At 36.7% G+C, this 21,789-nt stretch overlaps 4 protein-coding genes, 1 long non-coding RNA gene and 1 pseudogene across 7 annotated transcripts; 5 read left to right on the top strand and 1 right to left on the bottom strand.

Moving 5' to 3' along the window:
• The first annotated feature begins 463 nt into the window (after positions 1-463).
• LOC109241775 lies at positions 464-1,301 on the top strand (annotated as a pseudogene).
• Positions 1,302-3,297: 1,996 nt separating this feature from the next.
• On the top strand, positions 3,298-6,030 carry LOC109241781 (5-epi-aristolochene synthase 3). The gene is made up of 7 exons (XM_019408556.1): positions 3,298-3,484; positions 3,609-3,867; positions 4,013-4,388; positions 4,465-4,683; positions 4,822-4,960; positions 5,113-5,358; positions 5,476-6,030. The coding sequence occupies exons 1-7, from the start codon at positions 3,374-3,376 to the stop codon at positions 5,770-5,772; spliced, it is 1,647 nt and encodes a 548-aa protein (XP_019264101.1). The 5' UTR covers positions 3,298-3,373; the 3' UTR covers positions 5,773-6,030.
• Positions 6,031-9,161: 3,131 nt separating this feature from the next.
• Positions 9,162-9,880, bottom strand: LOC109241774. The gene is made up of 2 exons (XR_002070291.1): positions 9,693-9,880; positions 9,162-9,581 (listed from the first exon to the last, which is right to left on the bottom strand). It is a non-coding gene; the product is annotated as an uncharacterized LOC109241774 (long non-coding RNA).
• Positions 9,881-13,214: 3,334 nt separating this feature from the next.
• LOC109241780 lies at positions 13,215-19,631 on the top strand. 3 transcript variants are annotated; one of them, XM_019408554.1, is made up of 4 exons: positions 13,215-13,321; positions 14,327-14,695; positions 14,774-14,836; positions 19,279-19,631. In XM_019408554.1, the coding sequence occupies exons 2-4, from the start codon at positions 14,327-14,329 to the stop codon at positions 19,516-19,518; spliced, it is 672 nt and encodes a 223-aa protein (XP_019264099.1). In that variant the 5' UTR covers positions 13,215-13,321; the 3' UTR covers positions 19,519-19,631. The 3 variants fall into 3 exon arrangements, with proteins under 3 accessions (XP_019264099.1, XP_019264098.1, XP_019264100.1); XM_019408553.1 differs by lacking the exon at positions 13,215-13,321 and adding an exon at positions 13,330-13,963; XM_019408555.1 differs by lacking the exon at positions 13,215-13,321 and adding an exon at positions 13,330-13,963 and having other exon boundaries at positions 19,268-19,631.
• A 51-nt stretch (positions 19,632-19,682) lies between these two features.
• Positions 19,683-21,789, top strand: LOC109241779 (the record flags this gene model as incomplete). Its single annotated transcript, XM_019408552.1, is given in 1 exon segment — positions 19,683-21,789. A coding segment is annotated over 1 exon segment (678 nt). The 5' UTR covers positions 19,683-20,438.
• On the top strand, positions 19,793-20,410 carry LOC109241767 (craniofacial development protein 2-like). The gene has a single exon (XM_019408545.1). The coding sequence runs from the start codon at positions 19,793-19,795 to the stop codon at positions 20,408-20,410; it is 618 nt and encodes a 205-aa protein (XP_019264090.1).

The following is a 21,789-nucleotide window of genomic DNA, read 5'->3' as shown; positions in this document are numbered from 1 at the left end:
GTATTGTAATTGGTGAATAACTCTCACCAACTTAAACTTGAATCTTGGATGATATGGGATTTTGGGTACCTATGTTTTAATATGATGAATATTTTGCTTATCTAATTCTCTATAATTTATGTTAATTACTATGATGGGTGCTTGATTACATATTATGATGGATTTTGTGCAGTAAAAAGCATCTAAATGTAGAATAAAAAATTAACAATAAATATATTACAATTATGGCAGTGTATAAGCTGCTATAATTTGAAAGACATCAATTATGGCGGTTCCTAAGCGCCACAATCAGCAGCCAGTCTTAACATTGCGGCGGTTCCAAAGAAACCGCCGTATTAAACCTTTTGGCGGAAGCGATTATGGCGGGTGGTTAAGCCGCCATTAATGACAATTACGGCGGTTTTTAACCGCCACTATATGCAAAATTAACCGCCACAATTACTCTCGTTTTTTGTAGTGAAGATCTCATATTGTCTGCCATGCAATAGAAAGAGTATGTTTGATCAACTTAACTATCGAAATTTGTTTTTTCCTTAATGTATTTCTCACTTTGTTTTACCTTGTGTACCTCTTTTAGTGATCAGAAACTTGATACAATTTAGTCAGAATATTCTAACACTTGAACATATATGTTTTGTATTCACAGATGAAAGAAGTAGTAAGAAATTATAATGTCGAATCAACATGGTTTATTGAAGGATATATGCCACCTGTTTCTGAATACCTAAGCAATGCACTGGCAACTACAACATATTACTACCTCGCGACAACATCGTATTTGGGCATGAAGTCTGCCACAGAGCAAGATTTTGAGTGATTGTCAAAGAATCCTAAAATTCTTGAAGCTAGTGTAATTATATGTCGAGTTATCGATGACACAGCCACGTACGAGGTATGAGTTGCATCTCAAAAAATTATATCATTATATGGGATTTGGACAAACAAAGTGTTGCGACAACAATTAAGGCAATGTAAAAGCTAACCTTTAATCTATCTGCTTTTAGGTTGAGAAAAGCAGGGGACAAATTGCTATTGGAATTGAGTGCTGCATGAGAGATTATGGTATATCAACAAAACAGGCAATGGCTAAATTTCAAAAAATGGCTGAGACAGCATGGAAAGATATTAATGAAGGACTTCTTAGTCCCACTCCTGTCTCTACAGAATTTTTAACTCCTATTCTTAATCTTGCTCGTATTGTGGAGGTTACATATATACACAATTTAGATGGATATACTCATCCGGAGAAAGTCTTAAAACCTCACATTATTGACCTACTTGTGGACTCCCTCAAAATTTGAGCTGCCAATTATTGGAAACTTCATTCTTCTTTTTTGAGAAAGAAGATATATATATATTTTTTTTATTCTGTTGTATAATTAAGTTGTTAGGGAGCTGCTTTTGTGTGTTGTGCAGTGCATTTCCCTAACTAGGATCTCCTTTAGATCCTTGTAATCACAATATTTTGTATCGATCAGAATCGAATTCTTTTGTAGTTGTCAACCATTTGTCCTTATATACTAATTTTATGTTTTCATTCTTAACCTTAATCTGAAAATCTACTTCAGTCTTGCCTGTATACAAGAGAAATTTAAGTCTAATCACGAGATACATGTATATTGATACAGAACTGTATATGACATCTAGGATGCAATAATAACTCTAAATTATATTTTCTCTATTCCAATTTATATGACAATCTTCATGCTCGTTCTAAGCTCGAAGTACCATTTGTACAAATAAGAATCCCATGCTTTACATGATTTCTTCTTCATATAGATAGACATAGGATCAATGGGGCAATTACTTAGAAGTACGTTTTGTGCTACAACCTTCCTCTCAGATAGAAAATGATCCATGATCCTGAGCCGATCTTATAACCTAGGCTCCCAGTCAAAAAGCAGTTAGCCTTCCTCTACAAGGAACGTAAGTGTGGATGAGTACACATCAAATATAGGATTGTTGTTGTACACAATCGATCTCCATTTTAGTAGTCCTAGCTATCCACTCCACTATGTGGTAGAGTGTTCGTCTCCATCCCTTCGCTTTCATTAGCACGTTCTAAATGTCTGACACCATTTTATTGTTATATACAATTTTCATTACTTTCAAGAATTCAAGTTCATTAAACTATTCAAATTAAAGTTTACAACTTTAGTATGTTTTTCCTATCAAACTCACTTTTAAACCATTATTTTCATAAATACTTCCGTCACTTATATGTATATATAAGTCACTTTAGCACCTAGGTGTATGGCCTGGTGGATCAATAAAGTGAGTGCAAATCTTAGAGACCAAATTTCAATAGTGACATAAAATTTAGGTGATTTTTTCCTATCTAAGTCTTAGTGGTTAGAGTTGTTCGATACCCGTGTTGGCGGGAGATAGCATGTACCTGATGGAACAATCGAGGTGCACAAAGCTAGCCGAAACACTTGCTTTCTTTATGTCATCTGTGGCACTTGCATTTTGTAATCGCGCAATTTTTATTGTAGCAAATTCATTATTTCTCAGTGCGTCATAGTTACCTCATTTTTATTATAATCGCAGTAATAGTTTCTTACCAGTTTGAAGCTACCTTTCACTCATTTACACTTTAACCCCCGGGTAACTAAATCAATTTACTGGTTAATTATTTAGATTATCTAATTCTACTTTTAAATTGGCCATTTAACCAAATTCCAAACTGGAGAATCTGAGAAGTGTAACAACATCTAAGTTTTACTAGTTAGAGTGGGGAACCATAAAATTAGAACTCTAACAAGAAGTATCAAAATTTTCTAATATTTCCCAACTAAAGTGATTCTAAACGATGATTGAGAAGCGAAACAAGACACTTAATTTGAATAGAATTAAATAGACCCCACACATATAGACGCCAATAATGAATAAAAAGGCTACTGGTTGGCTTACTAGCTAATTAGTATACAGTCACGTCAATTCTGCGTTAGACTTTTTTGTAATCTAATTTTGGCTGAGAATACATGGGTAGATCTGCCCTAATAAGAAAGTTTACATTTAACCTGATAGTCTCAAAAGTTTTTACACAGTCACTTCATAAAAGTTGCATGTAAAAGGTTTTTACGTCAAAGAATATAAAAAGTATGGATAAACTTTACGGAAGTCCACAGTTGGGACAAAAAAGGCTGCTGCCTGGTGACTGATTACTAGCTAGAATAAAGTCAAGTAAGGCAACCCGAAATTATTAAATTATATTTACAATAAAAATATTAATTAGAGTTGGCTGCGCATCTCTCACCACTATATATACTTCTCCTTTCTCTTCCATTTAAGTCATCGTTTTTCCACAATTGAGAGTTCCTTTCCTTCTTCCTTAAAAGAACAAAGACAATACCCTCATCTTTAATTAGCAATGGCCTCAGCAGCAGTTGGCAACTATGAAGAAGAGATCGTTCGCCCCGTCGCCGACTTCTCCCCTAGTTTGTGGGGTGATCAGTTCCTTTCATTCTCCATTGAAAATCAGGTAATTTAACTAATAATATTCTTTATTTATAGTTTGTTCTTGTAAGCAAGGTTAATTTCTTCTTTATGTTTGTTGAACAACATTAATTTTGCTAATTTCATTTTTTTCAATACATTATAAATAGGTTGCTGAAAAGTATGCTCAAGAGATTGAAGCGTTGAAGGAACAAACGAGAAGTATGCTGTTAGAAAACGGAAGGAAATTGGCTGATACATTGTATTTGATTGACATTATTGAACGCCTTGGTATATCCTACCACTTTGAGAAAGAAATTGATGATATTTTGGATCAGATTTACAACCAAAACTCAAACTGCAACGATTTGTGCACTTCTGCACTTCAATTTCGATTGCTCAGACAACATGGTTTCAACATCTCTCCTGGTAAGTTCATCATGAAGCACGCCTTTAATATTGATAAAACTATTATCAATTTATTGGAAAAAGGTTAATTAATCTTGAGTTTCTTTCTTGAAATACCAGAAATTTTCAGTAAGGTTAATATTGTGTATTCTTCCTTGAAAATCAGAAATTTTTAGCAAATTCCAAGATGAAAATGGCAAATTCAAGGAGTCTCTTGCTAGTGATTTCTTAGGATTATTGAACTTGTACGAAGCTTCACATGTAAGGACTCATGCTGACGATATCTTAGAAGAGGCACTTGCTTTCTCCACTATCCATCTTGAATCTGCAGCTCCACACTTGAAATCTCCACTTAGGGAGCAAGTGACACATGCCCTTGAGCAATGTTTGCACAAGGGCGTTCCTAGAGTCGAGACCCGATTCTTCATCTCATCAATCTATGAGAAGGAACAATCAAAAAATGATGTGTTACTTCGATTTGCCAAATTGGATTTCAACTTGCTCCAAATATTGCACAAACAAGAACTTGCTGAAGTATCAAGGTGCGATATATAAAAACAATGGACCTTTTTTGATTGATCGTATCTCAAGTACTGATGTTAATTTGTTATGATGCAGGTGGTGGAAAGATTTGGATTTCGTAACAACACTTCCATATGCTAGAGATCGAGTAGTTGAATGCTACTTTTGGGCATTAGGAGTTTATTTTGAGCCTCAATACTCTCAAGCTCGCGTCATACTCGTTAAAACCATATCAATGATTTCGATTGTCGATGACACTTTTGATGCTTATGGTACAATTAAAGAACTTGAGACATACACAGATGCCATTCAAAGGTATGAATTTCATCAATTCACTTATTCACATATTCCTTGATATGAATGTCGTCGTGAAAAGATTAAGACGAACTTCTACTCATTATAGTTGTGGTCTTTCAAAATGCATGAGTTCACCTTAATTTTGTCATCCTGCAGATGGGATATCAACGAAATTGATCGGCTTCCTGATTACATGAAAATTAGTTATAAAGCTATTCTAGATCTTTACAAGGATTATGAAAAGGAATTGTCTAGTGCTGGAAGATCTCATATTGTCTGCCATGCAATAGAAAGAGTATGTTTGATCAACTTAACTTTCGAAATTTGTTTTTTCCTTAATCCATTTCTCACTTTGTTTTACCTTGTGTACGTCTTTTAGTGATCATAAACTTGATACAGTTAATCAAAATTTTCTAACATTTGAACATATATTTTTTGTATTCACAGATGAAAGAAGTAGTAAAAAATTATAATGTCGAGTCAACATGGTTTATTGAAGGATATATGCCACCTGTTTCTGAATATCTAAGCAATGCATTAGCAACTACTACATATTACTACCTTGCGACAACATCATATTTGGGTATGAAGTCTGCTACGGAGCAGGATTTTGAGTGGTTGTCAAAGAACCCTAAAATTCTTGAAGCTAGTGTGATTATATGCCGAGTTATTGATGACACAGCAACATACGAGGTATGAGTTAGTTGTATCTCACGATAGTATATCCTTATATGAGATTTAGACAAACAAAATGTTGTGACGACAATTGAGACAATATAAAAGCTGACCCTTAATCTATCTGCCTTTCAGGTTGAGAAAAGTAGGGGACAAATTGCAACAGGAATTGAGTGTTGCATGAGAGATTATGGCGTATCAACAAAAGAGGCAATGGCTAAATTTCAAGGAATGGCTGAAGCAGCATGGAAGGATCTTAATGAAGGATTTCTTAGGCCCACCCCTGTATCTACGGAGATTTTATTTCGTATTCTCAATCTTGCTCGTATTGTTGAGGTTACATATATACACAATCTAGATGGATACACTCATCCAGAAAAGGTCTTAAAACCTCACATTAATGCCCTACTTGTGGACTCCATCGAAATTTGAGCTGCCATTTGTTGCTCATCTTAAGGTTCATTCTTCTGTGTTGAGAAAGTACTTACATATTTGTTTTATTTTAATTCTATTATATAATTAAAGTTGTTAGGGAGCTGCTTCTGCGGTTGTGCAGTACACTTCCTAACTAGGACCTCCTTAAGATCCTTGTAAGAAATAATCCACAAGTGTTATGAATGGCCACTTGCATTGTTGAGAATTCTTTTTATATAACAATAAATTCTTATAAATAGATTCTATTGGAGACTATTTTTCAGTGCATGAAGCTTTAGTATTTTTTTTAATCATACTTGGTCTCATAAAGATTGGTTTTTGGCACTTTTGTTTTTCCTCGAAGCGCATGTATAGGTGAATCTTATATATATATATATATATAAAGGTTAAGAAAGCGTTGACATGCATAATTGAATCAACACAGTGCTACATTATGCGCTATGTGTTGGCATACAATAGCTATTTTGGTATTTATGTTATCCTGTGAATGCCATCACTGATTTTCCTTTTGAAAATAAACCACCAGTCCGTCTTAAGTACTCTTTTAATTCCGTGTAAGCTGGAGGGAATGAATGAACCCGTAGGAGGTCGAAAAGCCATAGTGCAGCAAGCGAGTTAGCACAAAAACTAAGTATCTTGTTGTTTTTGCTGCTTTTTTCTTTTCTTTTACATGAGGTCCGCAAGAAAGTGGTTACTAATTAAGGGTTGTAGCTTTCTTCTATCCTTGATCAAATTTTGGGCTAAAGCTGTTACTGGATTCCCGAGAAGCCGCATGTTAGCCTCTAAATCCCCCACTAGTCATAGAGATTTTCATGTCGCGCATTAGGAGGGCTTTACCCTCTTAGAGAACTTTATGACAACGCAAATTTATCGGATTAGTTATTGTTAGGACCGAAAAAAGTCAGGTGTCATGCGGAAGGTAGTAAAGCAAATTTTAAGCGACGATAAATCCAACAACAAAAGAGAAATCTACCAAAAGACACACAAACATTTAACGTGGTTCGGTCAACTGACCTACGTCCACAGCGGAGGTGAGCAATCCACTATTATAAAAGAGAGTACAAAATATCGAGAGAACAACCTCACGAAGAGGCAAACACAAGTGACATACTAACACTTGTCCCGTAAAGTTCTCCCCCTAAACATGACTCTCCAACGCCCCTATGGNGTCCCGTAAAGTTCTCCCCCTGAACACGACTCTCAAACCCCATATGGCTACATTGTGGATGCTACTGAATGAGAAGGAAGGATCCTCAATTTATAGAAGTTCAAATCTTTTCCTACAAGAAAAAGTACTAGCCAAATATGGAAGACTTATATTTTTCATCTAGGAAAAGAAAAACCCTATTATGGTAAATATGTTGCCTTTCCTTCATGAGATAAGAAAACCAAATATGGTAAGAAAATCAGGACAACACCTAACAGTTCTCTCCCTTGGCTTGAATTTTCTGACAAAATAAACTTGATCCACCTTCTTGACATAGCCTTCAACAGGTCACATCTCCAAATCTCTACCAACAAAGTTTGTTTCAACGTGCGTAGCACACCGGTCAAATTTCTCAGATAAAAATCACGATTATCGTCAAATATGTTGCGGCTAGAACTGAACCCACCAAGTGAACCTGTCTTGAACCTCGCTCTGATACCACTTGTTAGGATCGAAAAAAATATGTGTCATGCGGAACCTAGTAAAGCAAACTTTGAGCGACGATAAATCCAACAACAAAAGAGAAATCTACCAAAAGAGACACAAACATTTAACGTTGTTCGGTCAAATGACCTACGTCCACGGCGGAGATGAGCAATCCACTATAGTAAAAGAGAGTACAAAAATATCGAGAGAACAATCTCACGAAGAGGCAAACACAAGTGACACACTAACACTTGTCCCGTAAAGTTCTCCCCCTAAACACGACTCTCAAACCCCCTATGGCTACATTGTGGATGCTACTGAATGAGAAGGAAGGATCCTCAATTTATAGAAATCCAAACCTTTTCCTACAAGAAAAAGGACTAGCCAAATATAGAGGATTTGCAATTTCCTTCTACAAGAAGGAAAACCCAATTAAGGTAAACATGTTGTCCTTTCCTTCAACAAATAGGAAAACCAAATATGACAAGAAAATCTGGACAAACACCTAACAGTTATTTAGTCGAATAAGTGAGATTTGAATACTCGATAGATAAACAAAACGAAAGAAAAAATTACTCTTGACAATGGGGTGGCTTTGCAATGGTGCAAATTAATTGCAATTCACCGGATGTGTGAGCATATGATATCTAGTTGGATTTAGGAGTGGATTTAGCTTATAAATCGCGATTTTATGGAATTTAATAGTTTTTGTTCAAATTTTGTATACATGTTAAGAAATTTATTAAATATTTATAAATATTTGAATCTGATCCCATAAATTAATGTTAGATACATCCTAGCTAGGAGCGGTCGCAAAAAAAAAAAAAAAAAAAAAAACGTTTCATATTCATCTTGCCCGATCAATTTCAGCATATGGAGATACAGGACATGGAGCATATAACAACAATATTTCGAGAAAGTTTAAGTACATGCAGAGGCATATTTAAAATTTAAAATTTAAAGGCTCCTATAACGATATCGGACTTCCATTCAAATATTTATAAATATTTTATAAATTTTTTAATATATAAATATGACTTGGGCAGAAGGTAGTTACTAGGTTCACGTGAACCGGATACAATCTAAATCCGCCCCTGGCGTACATGCATCTAATTGTACAACAACAACAACAACAACAACAACTCCGTAAAATCCCATAAGTGGGGTCTGAGGAGGGTAGTGTGTACGCAGACCTTTGGAAGAATAGAGAGGTTGTTTCGGATAGACCCTCGGTTCAAGAAGACTACATGCATCTAATTGTACAGCAACAATAACAACAATCCCGTAAAATTCCATAAGTGGGGTATGAGGAGGGTAGTGTTTACGCAGACCTTACCCCTACTCTGGAAGAATAGAGAGGTTGTTTCCGATTGACCCTCGGCTCAAGAAGACGACATGCATCTAATTGTACAGCAACAACAACAACCACCTCGTAAAATCCCATAAGTGGGGTCTGAGGAGAGTAGTGTGTACGCAGATCTTACCCCTACTCCGGAAGAATAGAGAAGTTGTCTCCGATAGACCCTCGGCTCAAGACTACATGCAATTAATTGTACTATCAGGAAATCTTAAAACCAAGACTAAGAAGAAGTTTTTAACTTGATCCTACAACCAAGATTCAAGGCAATTTTAGTAGTATAGAAACAATAAGAAAGAAAAATAAAATGACTTCCCTTAGCAATCAACCGATAAGCAAGCCCAAATTCTTTGTAAATCTTGATGCAATTCTTGATCAGCCAAGGTATTAGTTGAGTTCACTGCTAATGACTGATTATTATCCATAATTGTTTTCTTAACATCAACAAAAAATTGGCTAAAATTTTGACTCTGCTCAATAAGTCCTATTAATCCTTCATTAATCACACACAAATGATCTCCAATTTCTGATATACACTTTTGTGGTGTTTCTGCTAATAAATAAATCTTCTGCAATTTCCGAAATTCATTTTTAATTTTCCCAACTTCTTCATACCAGCTTTCAACTTCTCTTTTTCTTTTCTTTTTTTCTGCTTCCTTCACTTGTTCTTCATATTTTGATGCTACGCCATTTAATACTTGTAGATTGCTTTGAAGGCTTTGCCAATTGTACATACCGCTGTCTTGATAGTTCCTTGTGGGATTTGTGAAAGAATCTACCCTTTCAACCTCCATATCCATTTTGTTTCAAATTTTCCTGCATATAATTGAAAAAGAAAAAAAATCAGATAATCATGTCTAAAAGTGAAAATTGAAAAATCAGAAAGATTAAGAAGACATAATTGAGAAGAAGAAATCACTATTATACCTTTGCGATCCAAATGTTAAAGTTTTGATTAACCATCAACATTTGATGGCAGGAGAAGAAGCTATGGTTTTTAATGTAGACAAGATGGATTAGAAAACAAAAAAATATAGAGATTATAATATTAAAAATTTACGACTTTGTGGCATAAATATCACGTAGTAACATGTTGGCTAAATTAAACAGATAAAGAGAGAAGGCAAGAAAATTTAGTTAGAATTCGGAAGGAACCTAGAAAATGCCTTGCAATCACTAATAGATAATTGCTTTACACAAATAACAAGTCATATTTACTGTTTATATTTCCTAACCGGTATATAAAGATTATATATTGATTATACGCGATTTTACTCATATGCTAAATAAATTATACATATATTATACGTCTGTTGGCTACTTTTAATTAGTTCAAGTGGTTAGGTGAACGGCTATTTAGATTAATTCTTTCTTTATTTCTTTTTATTTTTATTTTAGTGGGGAGATTAACATCTTAAAGAAATATTTAAGAATAGTCAAAATACAACCCAATTAAAGGGCATGGAAATCTGACAAACCTTATCCATTCATTTCTTTAATAAAAACTCAAGAAACTTTCTTATCGTTTTTTATTTTGACTTCTTAATATCATGTCGTCGTGAAAATCAATATTTATGGGTACATCTTTAGAATAGACTATGACAAATCAATATTTATATGTGTATTTGGCAGAGCACTAACTTGAAGTTGATAATGACTATAAATCCTCATAAAATTGTACCCATTTTCTATAATAAAAGAGCTCCTTCTAAGAAACCATTGAGTTTTCATAGGACACAAGTAATGAGAAAAAATTTCATTTGATAATTAGCGTAAATAACCTTTTTATACCAACTTTGAAATAATACAAGGGAAACATAATTTGGGACACGAAGTAGAGCCTTAGAATTATCATAGTCTCAAAGCTAGTCCACTAAAAGCCGAATTGTGACAATACACCGATGCTGGTTGTACATAATCTTGAGTATATATGTTCATTACCAGGCGCTTAAATATTTGTTCGCTACATATGATTTTAGATTTTGTCAATTATTTTAATCGTAGAATCACTGAAATTGAAAAAGAATTGGTCTGGAGTCTGGACTCGCAAGGAAAACATACATACCAATTCTTCTATTTTACGCATAATGTACAGCTCAATTTCCCATCATCGAGAAAACTATAACCAGAAAATGAAATGTTAAAAGACATGATTGAAAACTGAAATGCCCTTATAACCATAATTTTCACAATGTTTCAACTTCTACAAGTGAAATTTCAGAATAATGTTACAAGTGAAACTCTAGCGCAATGATAATTTTACAAAACAGGGCGGAAAATGGCCAGTGGACGCTATTTTACGTATTCTAACTATATATTTATCAATCTATGACTTCTCTTTCATTCACCCCATTAATTTGCCGCATCCATGCTTTTATATATTGCAGGGGCGACTCGATAAGTTTGGTGGCCTAAAGCCAAACTTTAATGTGAGGCCCTTTTAAAAAAATCATATATATTTTAAGTTAAAGTAGATTTTCTAGCTTTTTGAGAATAAAATTACTTAAAATTTTCAGCATAAACCATTTAATCTCTCATGTGCAGTATGATCTTAAGTAATAGAACATGATTCAAGAAGTTGATAACTTTGTATTCAAAGAATTTTTTGATGTTTCAATATACTTGTTGCAATGATGAAAACCTGAGGAAAAAACTAGAGTTTAAAAGTGTATTACATATTTTCTAATGATTAATGTAATCCTTTTTTTTTTAATATAAAATATTTTACTTTTCTACATTGAAATACTTAATATTTTCTTCAAAAGATTTGGGGCCTCACGAGAAGAGTTGTGGTGGGATGGATAGCACATCTCCTTCTTTAATCGGAAGTATTCGGTTCCGGTATTTGGAACGAAAATCCCTTATAAGGAGCAGTTCCCACTTTAATGGATTTTACACGGTACGAATTTGAATTAATCAATGTCCCAAATTAAATATCGGACATCAAATAAGAATTGGGAAACAAAAATTGGAGCCCCCAAAATTCCGGGGCCTAAAGCCACCGCTTTAGTGGCTTTACCCTCTGGCCGCCCTTGATTATATTGCTACCTTTTACAGTTTTACTACTAGCGACAACGGTTTATAAAGAATGTAAATTAACTCAAAATTGGTACTAATAATTATCAAATAATTGATAAAATTGAAAATAAAAGGTCTTTTTTTATCTTACGATTCATCAAAATCTAGAAAACTATCAAAAAAATTTGAAAAAAGTCAACTTTCTTAAGCTTTTATGTGGAGGATGAAAATGGTTTTTACCACCAAAAAATTGACTTGTTCTTTGTTATCAAATAAATTAGGGGTGTCAAAATAAGCTATAAAGTCGATTAAAAAATCGGATCGAACCTAACCAAATCGATTTTAGGGGTTTTAAACGTAAATCGTAGGTTTGGTGTAAATTTATAACTACACCAAATAACTAGGTTAATTCAAAATTTCGAATATTAAAAAATACAACTAGTCTTAAGGTTTGCGCTACAAGTCTCTTGCTTTGAAGCTGTAGCTCCCCGATGCGTAGGGTCTGGGGAAGGGCCGAACCACAAAGTCTATTTTACGGCCTTATCCTGTATTTTTGCAAGAGACTGTTTCCACAGCTCAAACCCGTAACCTCCTGGTCACATGACAACAACTTTACCAGTTACGCCAAGGCTCCCCTTCAATGATAAACTTTCTCGAGAGGACTTGAATGAACTTTCTCCAGAGGCCAAGTTCAAGCTAGAGAGATACTTCCAGGTACGTACTTATTTTCTTCTAAAAGGAATGGAAGATGTGAAACATTAATTCCGATCCTTTTCTTCTGGAAGCTTTCTCACTTCTGCACATCAATTTTTGTGTAGACTGCTACGAAGAAAATATCCCGAAGACACTAGGCTGAAATCGATGAATTTGTCTCCAACAACGCGATGGTAATAAAATTTGTGAAGCAATTTTTTGCATATTGTGTATGGGTAAAATTGGAGGTAGAATTCTCCCCGATTTTCCGAGGAGAAAACGAAGGGGAAGCACGGCTCGACCTGATTATAATCGACGCCGGAACTCGTCGTACCGAGACCCAGGAAGAACATACTATGTATCTGAGATCGGACACGTCAAAAGAGACGTACCCCAAACCAAGTATGGCTTCTGGACCCCAGGAGATGCAGCGAACCGTTATGCATGACTGATAGGGGCCGTAATATTCGTCCTCAATTGAATTTTACGACTCGAATCCCGTTCCGTATCATTTATAGATCAATAATTACCGGGAAAATAAAATTTTTACCTTTTGTAGACTTGTACTAGGACTGAAATTCTCCTACTATATATATATATATATATATATATATATATATATATATATATATATAGATATATAGAAGAGCCTTGGAAGCAGCTGGGCGTTGTCTTGCCAGCTTGCCAATCAAGGCCCTTTTTGGTCATTTCATGTACCACAATTTTTATACGTGTCTCCATCTACAAAGTCCTGCACGTGAAATGAGAAGGACAAGGCCACCTCTCAATTTCTATCTAATTGTTTGCCTTACTCTGTTTCTCGCTGATCGTATCACTACTGCTAGGTATTCTTCTTTCTCTGTGACTTTGTTCCCCTTAGATTTCTACCCTTGCACTCCAAAATTCATCCTTATGCTAAAAGCCCTAATTTTTTTTAATCCCTAATTATGATTTTGGGTAAACTGGAAAACTTGTGTGATTTTGGGTAAACTGGAAAACTTGTGTGACTATGTAATTATTTGGAGGTCTCCTTCTCCGTTAATCGATTTTGTAATCGCGATGGTTTTTTAAAAAAATCAGCTGAAATTCAATTGGTTTTTGCTTTAAAATTTGATGGGTTTAACGCTATTACTGATGTTGATCTTTTCTTTTTTTGGACATAACATTTTGGATTGGTTTGAAAATTGAAATTAAGGCTTGCCGTAGAAGTTGTTCAAACACCTGATTTTGAGGAAGAAGAGGATATAAGTAGAAGGAGAAGAGGGGGAAAGGCGAAAGGGAAGGGGAAAGAAAGGGAGGGAGGGGGCTCACGTCAGATTTGTTGAATTAAAACAAAAGCATTTAAAACAGAGAAAGAAGCTTGATACCTGCTCTCTGTTCTACAACTATAAAAGAAGAGATACTGATGTGATTAATAGAATCAAAAACTAATGTGGTAAATTTCTGAATATTGTATGTATTTTGAAGAAGATGAAATGTTTATCGAGGTATTTTATTCCGGTCATTTATTCTGGTCATTTAGCAAATCCTTTGTACTGATCTAATCGCACTGATTTCTATTCTAGAGTTAAGATGGTATTCTGAATTACCCTGTTTTCAAAATTGTAAGATCTCAATTCATTTTCTTTTTTTCATGTGTGTTTGGATTGAATCTGAAAGTAGAGTGAAAGGAACTGTGATTTAAGTTTGTATATTTGCTCAACTTCAAAGGATTTTGGTCTATGAATTTCACTTAGCATGCCAGTCGTAATAACATCTGCTTTTTCTCCGTGTTACCAAAATTTCTTGAATATCTTTAATCAAGTTTTCAATTCTTTCTTTACTAAGTTTTACTGGTTATTCAAATACAGATGCCTACCGATAAAAAAACTATTGCGCCAAGCTGGCTCTTCCAGAAGAGGAAGCGACAGTATTCAGCAGAAAGAGCTTCTAAAATCAAGCTCAGGAGACATGATGTGTATGCAAATCAGTCAGCTGATAAAAAAGAAATGCTTTTAGCACAACGACGATCAAAAAATATTGAGTCGACAAGCCAAGGTCTCTTGGTTGAACATACTGAAGTAGCATCATCTTCTGAGACTGCTACTGAGTTATCTGGACAGAGAATACTAAAAATAGAGGAATCGTGTTGCCTTCCTGAAAAAGGTTCGATTGCTGGGCCAGTAGCTGGTTGTGACAAAGGAAAAAATATTACCGACCACTTCTCCGTTTTGAACATGGTAAGTGAGTGAAAATATGTTGTTTCAATTTGATTGTACTCTCTTTTAATTTATTAACTTGAGTTGTTTGTATATTAGGCTCCAGCTCTGGTGTACCCTATGAACAACATCATGCAGATACATCTATCGTCACAAACAAAGGTTTGTCTCACTTTAATTTTATTACAACATTTACTCTTACAACAACATTTACTGCTCCTCTCTTCTCAACACTAACATGATATATTGTTGCAACTAATGTACATAGGTTATAAATCAAAAATAATAGGTTTGAACTGGAACATTAGGGAACTACCCAGTGGTGCAACTAATTTAAAAATTGTACCGAACTGTAAATATTGTGGAGCAAAAAGATTTGAATATGAAACACCAGCATTTTGCTGTAGCAATGGTTCAGTTAAGTTGATGTCACATGAAATGCCTAATGAACTCTTGAATCTATATTTAGGCAATACCGAAGAATCTGAACACTTTCGTACGTACCTCAGACTATACAACAATATGTTTGCATTTACTTCACTTGGAGTGAACTACGACAAAGCACTAGCAAAAAGAAACCAAGGAATTTATACATTTAAAGTACAAGGTCAAATGTATCACTTCATAAATGATCTAATTCCAATAAATCGTCAACCAAGAAATTTACAGCTGTATTTTTATGATGAGAATACAGAAATATTGAATCGAATGCCTTCTTCACATATACTTCGACAATCGATTGTTGAGAAGCTAATGGATATACTGAAGATAAATCCTTATTGTATTTTCTTGAAATCTCTTATACATATCCTAGAATTATCAAACTTTTATATTGCATTGCGATGTGGCTCTGGCTTAGATCAACGAATATACAACTTGCCAATTGTGTCAGAAGTCGCAGCATTATGGCTAGAACAAGAAACGAACAATAATAGTTCCGCACCCCATATTCGAATTTATACTCACAGTAACAAAAGCCAATTAGTAAATTACTACTATGGCTGGTATGATCCTTTGCAATATCCACTTTTATTTTCCTATGGTCAAAACGGTTGGCATTGCGGTACTTCAAAAATCGTACAACCTAAAAATAAATTGAGAAAACGAGCTTACTATGAGACCGAACAACTTCCGAGTGTCTCTAACATGTGTTCAATTGATGGACTACTTGATATGGAAGCGGATGTTTTGCAAAAGGGGAAACGAAAAGGAAATAATGTTTCCTGTCGTGAATACTACTGTTACAAACTCCAGATGAGAGACAATGAGGAAAACGTCATTTTACATTCTGGTAGATTATTTCAACAATATTCAGTTGATGAATTCATAAAAGTAGAAACTCAGAGGTTAGATTTTGCCTCATTTAACCAAGATTTATTTCGGGTTGATGTACTACAAGGACTTCTAGATATCTTAAGACTTGCGAAAGAGAAGCTTCCAAGATAGGAAAACAAAACTTTCTTCCAACAAGTTTTACGGGTGGTCCGAGAGATATGCGCCAACGTTATATGGATGCTATTGCGCTAGTGCAACATTTTGAAAAGCCTGATATATTTATGACAATGACATGCAATCCCTCTTGGCCCGAAATAAAGCAACATTTGTTCCCAACAGACGAAACTCAAAATAGACCTGATTTAATTAGTCGAGTGTTCAGAGCAAAGGTAGAATAGATGAAAACAGATATATTGAAAAGAAACATATTTGGAAAAGTTGCAGCTTATATGTATACTATAGAATTTCAAAAACGAGGTCTTCCACTTGCTCATTTCCTTATTATACTTACTGATGACTACAAATTATTAACGCCCGAGGCTTATGACAAATTTGTTTGTGCTGAGCTTCCTGATCCTTATACACACTCTTACTTACATAAGCTTGTTATTAAACACATGATGCATGGGCCTTGTGGTAATTTAGATCCTACAAATTCATGTATGAAAAAAAATGAGTGCAAATTTAAGTACCCCAAAAGCTTTGCTGATGAGACAGCAAAAGGAAAGAACTCATATCCAATTTATAGAAGACGAAACACTGGTAAATCTGTAGAAGTTAGAAAATAATTTCTTGATAACTCATGGGTTGTTCCTTACAATCCTTATTTGTTGTGTAAATATAATTGTCATATAAATGTGGAAGTTTGCTCTGATATTAAAGTTGTGAAATATATATACAAATATATATGTAAAGGGCATGATAAAATTTCGTTTGGCTTACACAAAGATAACACAAATATACAAATAGATGAAATAAAAGAGTATCAATCTGCTAGATGGGTGTCACCTCCGGAAGCTATGTGGCGTTTATTTGCATTTCCTATCAATGAAATGACTCCAAGTGTTATATCACCTCCAGCTACATCTTGATGGACTACAATTTGTCTCCTTTAAAAAAACTGACACAATAGACAGTATCCTGAAAAACCCTATGATTAAGAAGCCGATGCTAACAGAATTTTTTTTGATGAATGAAACAAACGAAGATGCTAAAGAACTTAAGTTGTTGTATAAAGATTTTCCACAACACTTCGTATGGTCATCTACCTACAAAATGTGGACTCGACGGCAACGAGGTCATGTTATTGGCCGCGTTGTAACATGTCATCCAACAGAAGGAGAAAGATATTACCTTAGATTATTACTAATGAATGTGAGAGCACCAAAATCATATGAAGATCTTCTAAAAGTAAACGAGATATGTTGCGACACATTTAGAGAATCTGCGAAAAGAAGAGGGTTGTTGCACCGTGACAACAGCTTAGTTGAATGTATGTCAGAGGCTGCATGTTATCGAATGCCTTATAGTTTAAGACGTTTATTTGCTACAATATTAGTACATTGCAGCCCTGACAATCCAAGGGAACTGTGGAAACAATTTGAAGATTCAATGTCTGAAGACTTTAAGAACCTAGCCAATATAACGACAAAAGATATCCACCTTACTGTCTTGAATCACATCAATGATATATTACATTCCATGGGCCGTGATATTAATGAGTTTAACCTTGTTTCAGAAAGTATCACGTCTTCAAAAATGGCAAATGAAGCGAAGGAAGTATATTTTGAAAGAAATATCATTGTGAGCGATGAAGACTTACTGTTGCATAGAAAATTAAATACAGAACAGAAAATGGCATACGACATTTGCTAACAAATCAGGAGCATTTTTTATTGATGGTCCTGGAGGAAGTGGTAAAACATTCTTATATTGTGCCTTATTAGCGATTGTGAGATCTAAAGGATTTGTAGCATTAGCAACAATAACTTTTGGAGTTGCAGCTTCTATTCTTCCTGGAGGACGAACAGTTCATTCACGTTTTAAATTTCCAATTAATATTGATGAAAAGTTTCCTTGCAATATCAGTAAGCAAAGCTCATTGGCGTCTTTGATTCGCGATGCAAAATTAATTGTGTGGGATGAAGTATCCATGGCCAAGAAAAACATGATTGAAGCTTTAGATTCTCTTTTGAAAGATATAATGGACACAAATGTACTTTTTGGCGGAAAAGTTGTTGTGTTTGGAGGAGATTTTAGACAAACTCTTCCTGTGGTTCGAAGTGGAAAAAAGGAAGACTTCATTCGGGAAAGCATATTGAACTCCGAAATATGGAATGAGCTTGAAAAACTTCAATTATCAGAGAATATGCGTGCGAAAACTGATCCTTCTTTTTGTGAATATTTGATGAGAATTGGAAATGGAAAAGATAAGACAAATATGGATGGTAAAATAGAAATTCCGAGCTCTTTAATTGTTCCTTATATTACTGAAAAAGAATCGCTGGATCTTTTATTCAACATAATATATCCTGATTTGCATACGTCTTTTCACGATTCTTCTTTTTTAACTCCTCGTGTTATTTTGACGACAAAAAATGACTTTTTTGATGAAATAAATGATAGACTTATAGCTCAATTTCCTAAAGATGCCAAGACATTTATTGCAATGGATGAAACTGTTGAACCAAATGATCAAAGCCAGTTTGAGGATTTTCTACATTCATTAAACCCTGCTGGTTTGCCTCCTTACAAATTAATCTTGAAGGAAAATTGTCCCATTATGTTGTTGCGAAACTTAAATCCTTGTGAAGGTCTATGCAATGGTACACGACTGATATGCTGTAATTTTAAGAGCCGTGTTATAAGCGCTAAAATTGCAAGCGGTGATTTTAAAAATACACATGTATTTATTCCTAGGATACCGTTGTTATCTTCAGATGATGAGAAATTACCTATTCCATTTAAAAAAAAACAATTTCCGGTACGCTTGTGTTTTGCAATGACGATAAATAAAGCACAAGGACAAACATTAGATTATGTTGGTATTTATTTACGTGAGCCAGTGTTTTCTCATGGCCAGCTATATGTTGCTTTATCGAGAACAAAGAGTTCAAGCCGTATAAAAATATTAATCCGACCATCTACGGTGGATAACGATGATGACCAGTCTACATATAACATAGTATATGATGAAATCATTCAAAAAGCGCTCCTATAACTCTACAACTTTGTTTTTCATATTCCTTGATTCACCCTACATTGTTTATTTCAATGATTTTCTTGGGGCTTGAAACAATTTCTCTGCAATTTTGTAAGCACTAAATAAGTTGGCTTGTCGCGGCGGACGAGGCGAGCTTGAGGCGTTTGGAAGTGAAGAGCGAAGCAACACCGGCCGGAACGTGCAAGAGTTGCCAGTAGTTGACCGGGCGCATCAAAGCTTACTTCCAGGTTCTTTTTTCACCGGGAGTTGGTATCTCCTGGTCTCTTGTTTACTCTTGTTTACTCTGCACACCTTTTTACGTATTCTAGCTAGCATCATGTGTGTGGTTTACGCTATCGCTATCTAGCTAGCACCCTTTTTCGTATTCTGCTAAACTCCGTGTGTGCATCACTGTTTTTTATAGTCGGTTGGAGGGATAGTGGCCGCGGCGGGGAATGGTGGTGTAAGGTCATGTCCTCGGGGGGCGGGGGTGGTGGTGGTGGTGGTGGTGGTGGTGGTGGGGGGGCAGGGAGCGGCTCTGTGGGAAGGGGATAGCGGGCGCTCATAGATTGAGGATCGGGTCGTGGAACATAGGCACCCTGACGGGTAAGTCCATTGAGTTGGCGAAGATTCTTCAGAAAATGAGGGTCAGCATAGCTTGTGTGCAGGAGACTAGGTGGAAAGGGTCGAAGGCGAGGAATGTAGACGGGTTTAAGCTGTGGTATTCTGGGGTCGTGAGGGGTAAGAATGGATTGGGTATCTTGGTTGATAGGGATCTTAGGGAGTCTGTGGTGGAGGTTAGGCGAGTGAACGATAGGTTAATGTCTATTAAGTTGGTTATTGGTGGTTGCGTCCTCAATGTCATCAGCGCTTATGCGCCGCAAGCAGGCCTAGACGAGGAGGTTAAGAGGCGCTTTTGGGAGGGCTTGGACAAGTTGGTGAGTAGTATTCCCCAATCTGAGAAGTTAGTTATTGGAGGGGATTTTAATGGTCATATTGGGGCTGATGCTGGTGGTTATGGTGAGGTGCATGGTGGCTTTGGCCTTGGGGTTAGGAACGGAGGAGGCACTTCGCTGCTTGATTTCGCTAGGGCTTTCGAGCTTTTGATTGCGAACTCGTCATTTCAGAAGAGGAAGGAGCATTTGGTTACTTTCAAAAGTTCGGCGGCGAGGACTCAGATTGATTACCTCCTCCTCAGAAGGAGCGATAGAGGGTTGTGCAAGGACTGTAAGGTTATCCCGGGAGAGTACTCTTCATAGACTTTCGACTCTTCATAGACTCCTAGTGATGGATGTCGGTCTCTGGGTGAAGAGGAAGAGGAGGGGTGCTCGGGGCAGGCTGCGGATTAGATGGGGAGCTTTGACTAAGGAGAAAGCCCAGGAGTTGGAGAGGAGGTTAGCTGATGGTGGAGCTTGGAGAAGTTCTGGGGAAGCGGACGCAATGTGGTCAGTGACGGCGAACTTGGTTAGGGAGGCAGCGCGGGATGTGCTCGGGGTAGCCAAGGGCTATTCAGGCAGACATCAAGGTGACTGGTGGTGGAACGATGTAGTCCAAGGAAAAGTGGAGGCGAAGAAGGCGGTGTTTGCTAAGTTGGCGGGGAGCTCAAGCGAGGAAGAAAGGAGAGTCAACAGGGAGAGCTACAAGGTGGCGAGGAAGGAAGCGAAGCTGGGGGTCACGGAAGCAAAAAATGCGGCGTTTGGTCGCATGTACGAGGAATTGGGGGAGAAAGGCGGGGACAGGAAGTTATTCAGGTTGGCTAAAGTGAGGGAGAGGAAGGCGCGGGATTTAGACCAAGTTAGGTGCATCAAGGACGAGGATGGTAGAGTTCTGATGGGGGAGTCTCAAGTCAAGCAGAGGTGGCAGGCGTACTTTCGAGACCTGCTTAACGAGGAGGGGGATCGAGACGTAGAGCTAGGGGAGTTGGGGAATTCAGAGTGTCATAGAGACCTACTGCAGGCGCATTAGGGTGGAGGAGGTCGTGGGGGCTTTGCGTAGGATGAGTAGGGGTCGAGCGACCGGGCCAGACGAAATCCCGGTGGAGTTCTGGAAATGCATACGTAGGTCAGGAGTAGAGTGGCTGTCCAAGTTGTTCAATGTGATCTTCAGGACTAAGAGGATGCCGGAGGAGTGGAGGTGGAGTATAGTGGTGCCCGTGTATAAGAACAAAGGGGATATCCAGTGTTGTAACAACTATAGGGGTATCAAATTATTAAGCCACACCATGAAAGTCTGGGAGCGGGTGGTTGAGGCGAGGGTGAGGGAGATGACGTCTATATCCGTGAACCAGTTTGGTTTCATGCCGGGCCGTCCACTACAGAAGCTATCCACCTTGTCAGGAGATTGGTGGAACACTTCAGGGATAAGAAGAAGGACCTGCACATGGTGTTTATCGACTTGGAGAAGGCGTACGACAAGGTCCCAAGGGAGGTGCTATGGAGGTGTCTGGAGGCGAAGAGCGTGCCGGAAGCCTACATCAGAGTGATCAAGGACATGTACGATGGAGCTAAGACTAGGGTTAGGACGGTGGGTGGCGACTCAGACCATTTCCCGGTGGTAATGGGGCTTCATCAAGGATCTGCACTTAGCCCTCTCTTATTTGCTTTGGTGATGGATGCTATAACACGCCATATTCAAGGGG

The sequence above is a fragment of the Nicotiana attenuata genome, unplaced genomic scaffold (assembly GCF_001879085.1).
Source record: "Nicotiana attenuata strain UT unplaced genomic scaffold, NIATTr2, whole genome shotgun sequence".
In the NCBI taxonomy this organism is placed as follows: domain Eukaryota; kingdom Viridiplantae; phylum Streptophyta; class Magnoliopsida; order Solanales; family Solanaceae; genus Nicotiana; species Nicotiana attenuata.
The sequence above is the reverse complement of the archived record's forward strand: the minus strand, read 5'-3'. Positions and strand labels throughout refer to the sequence as shown.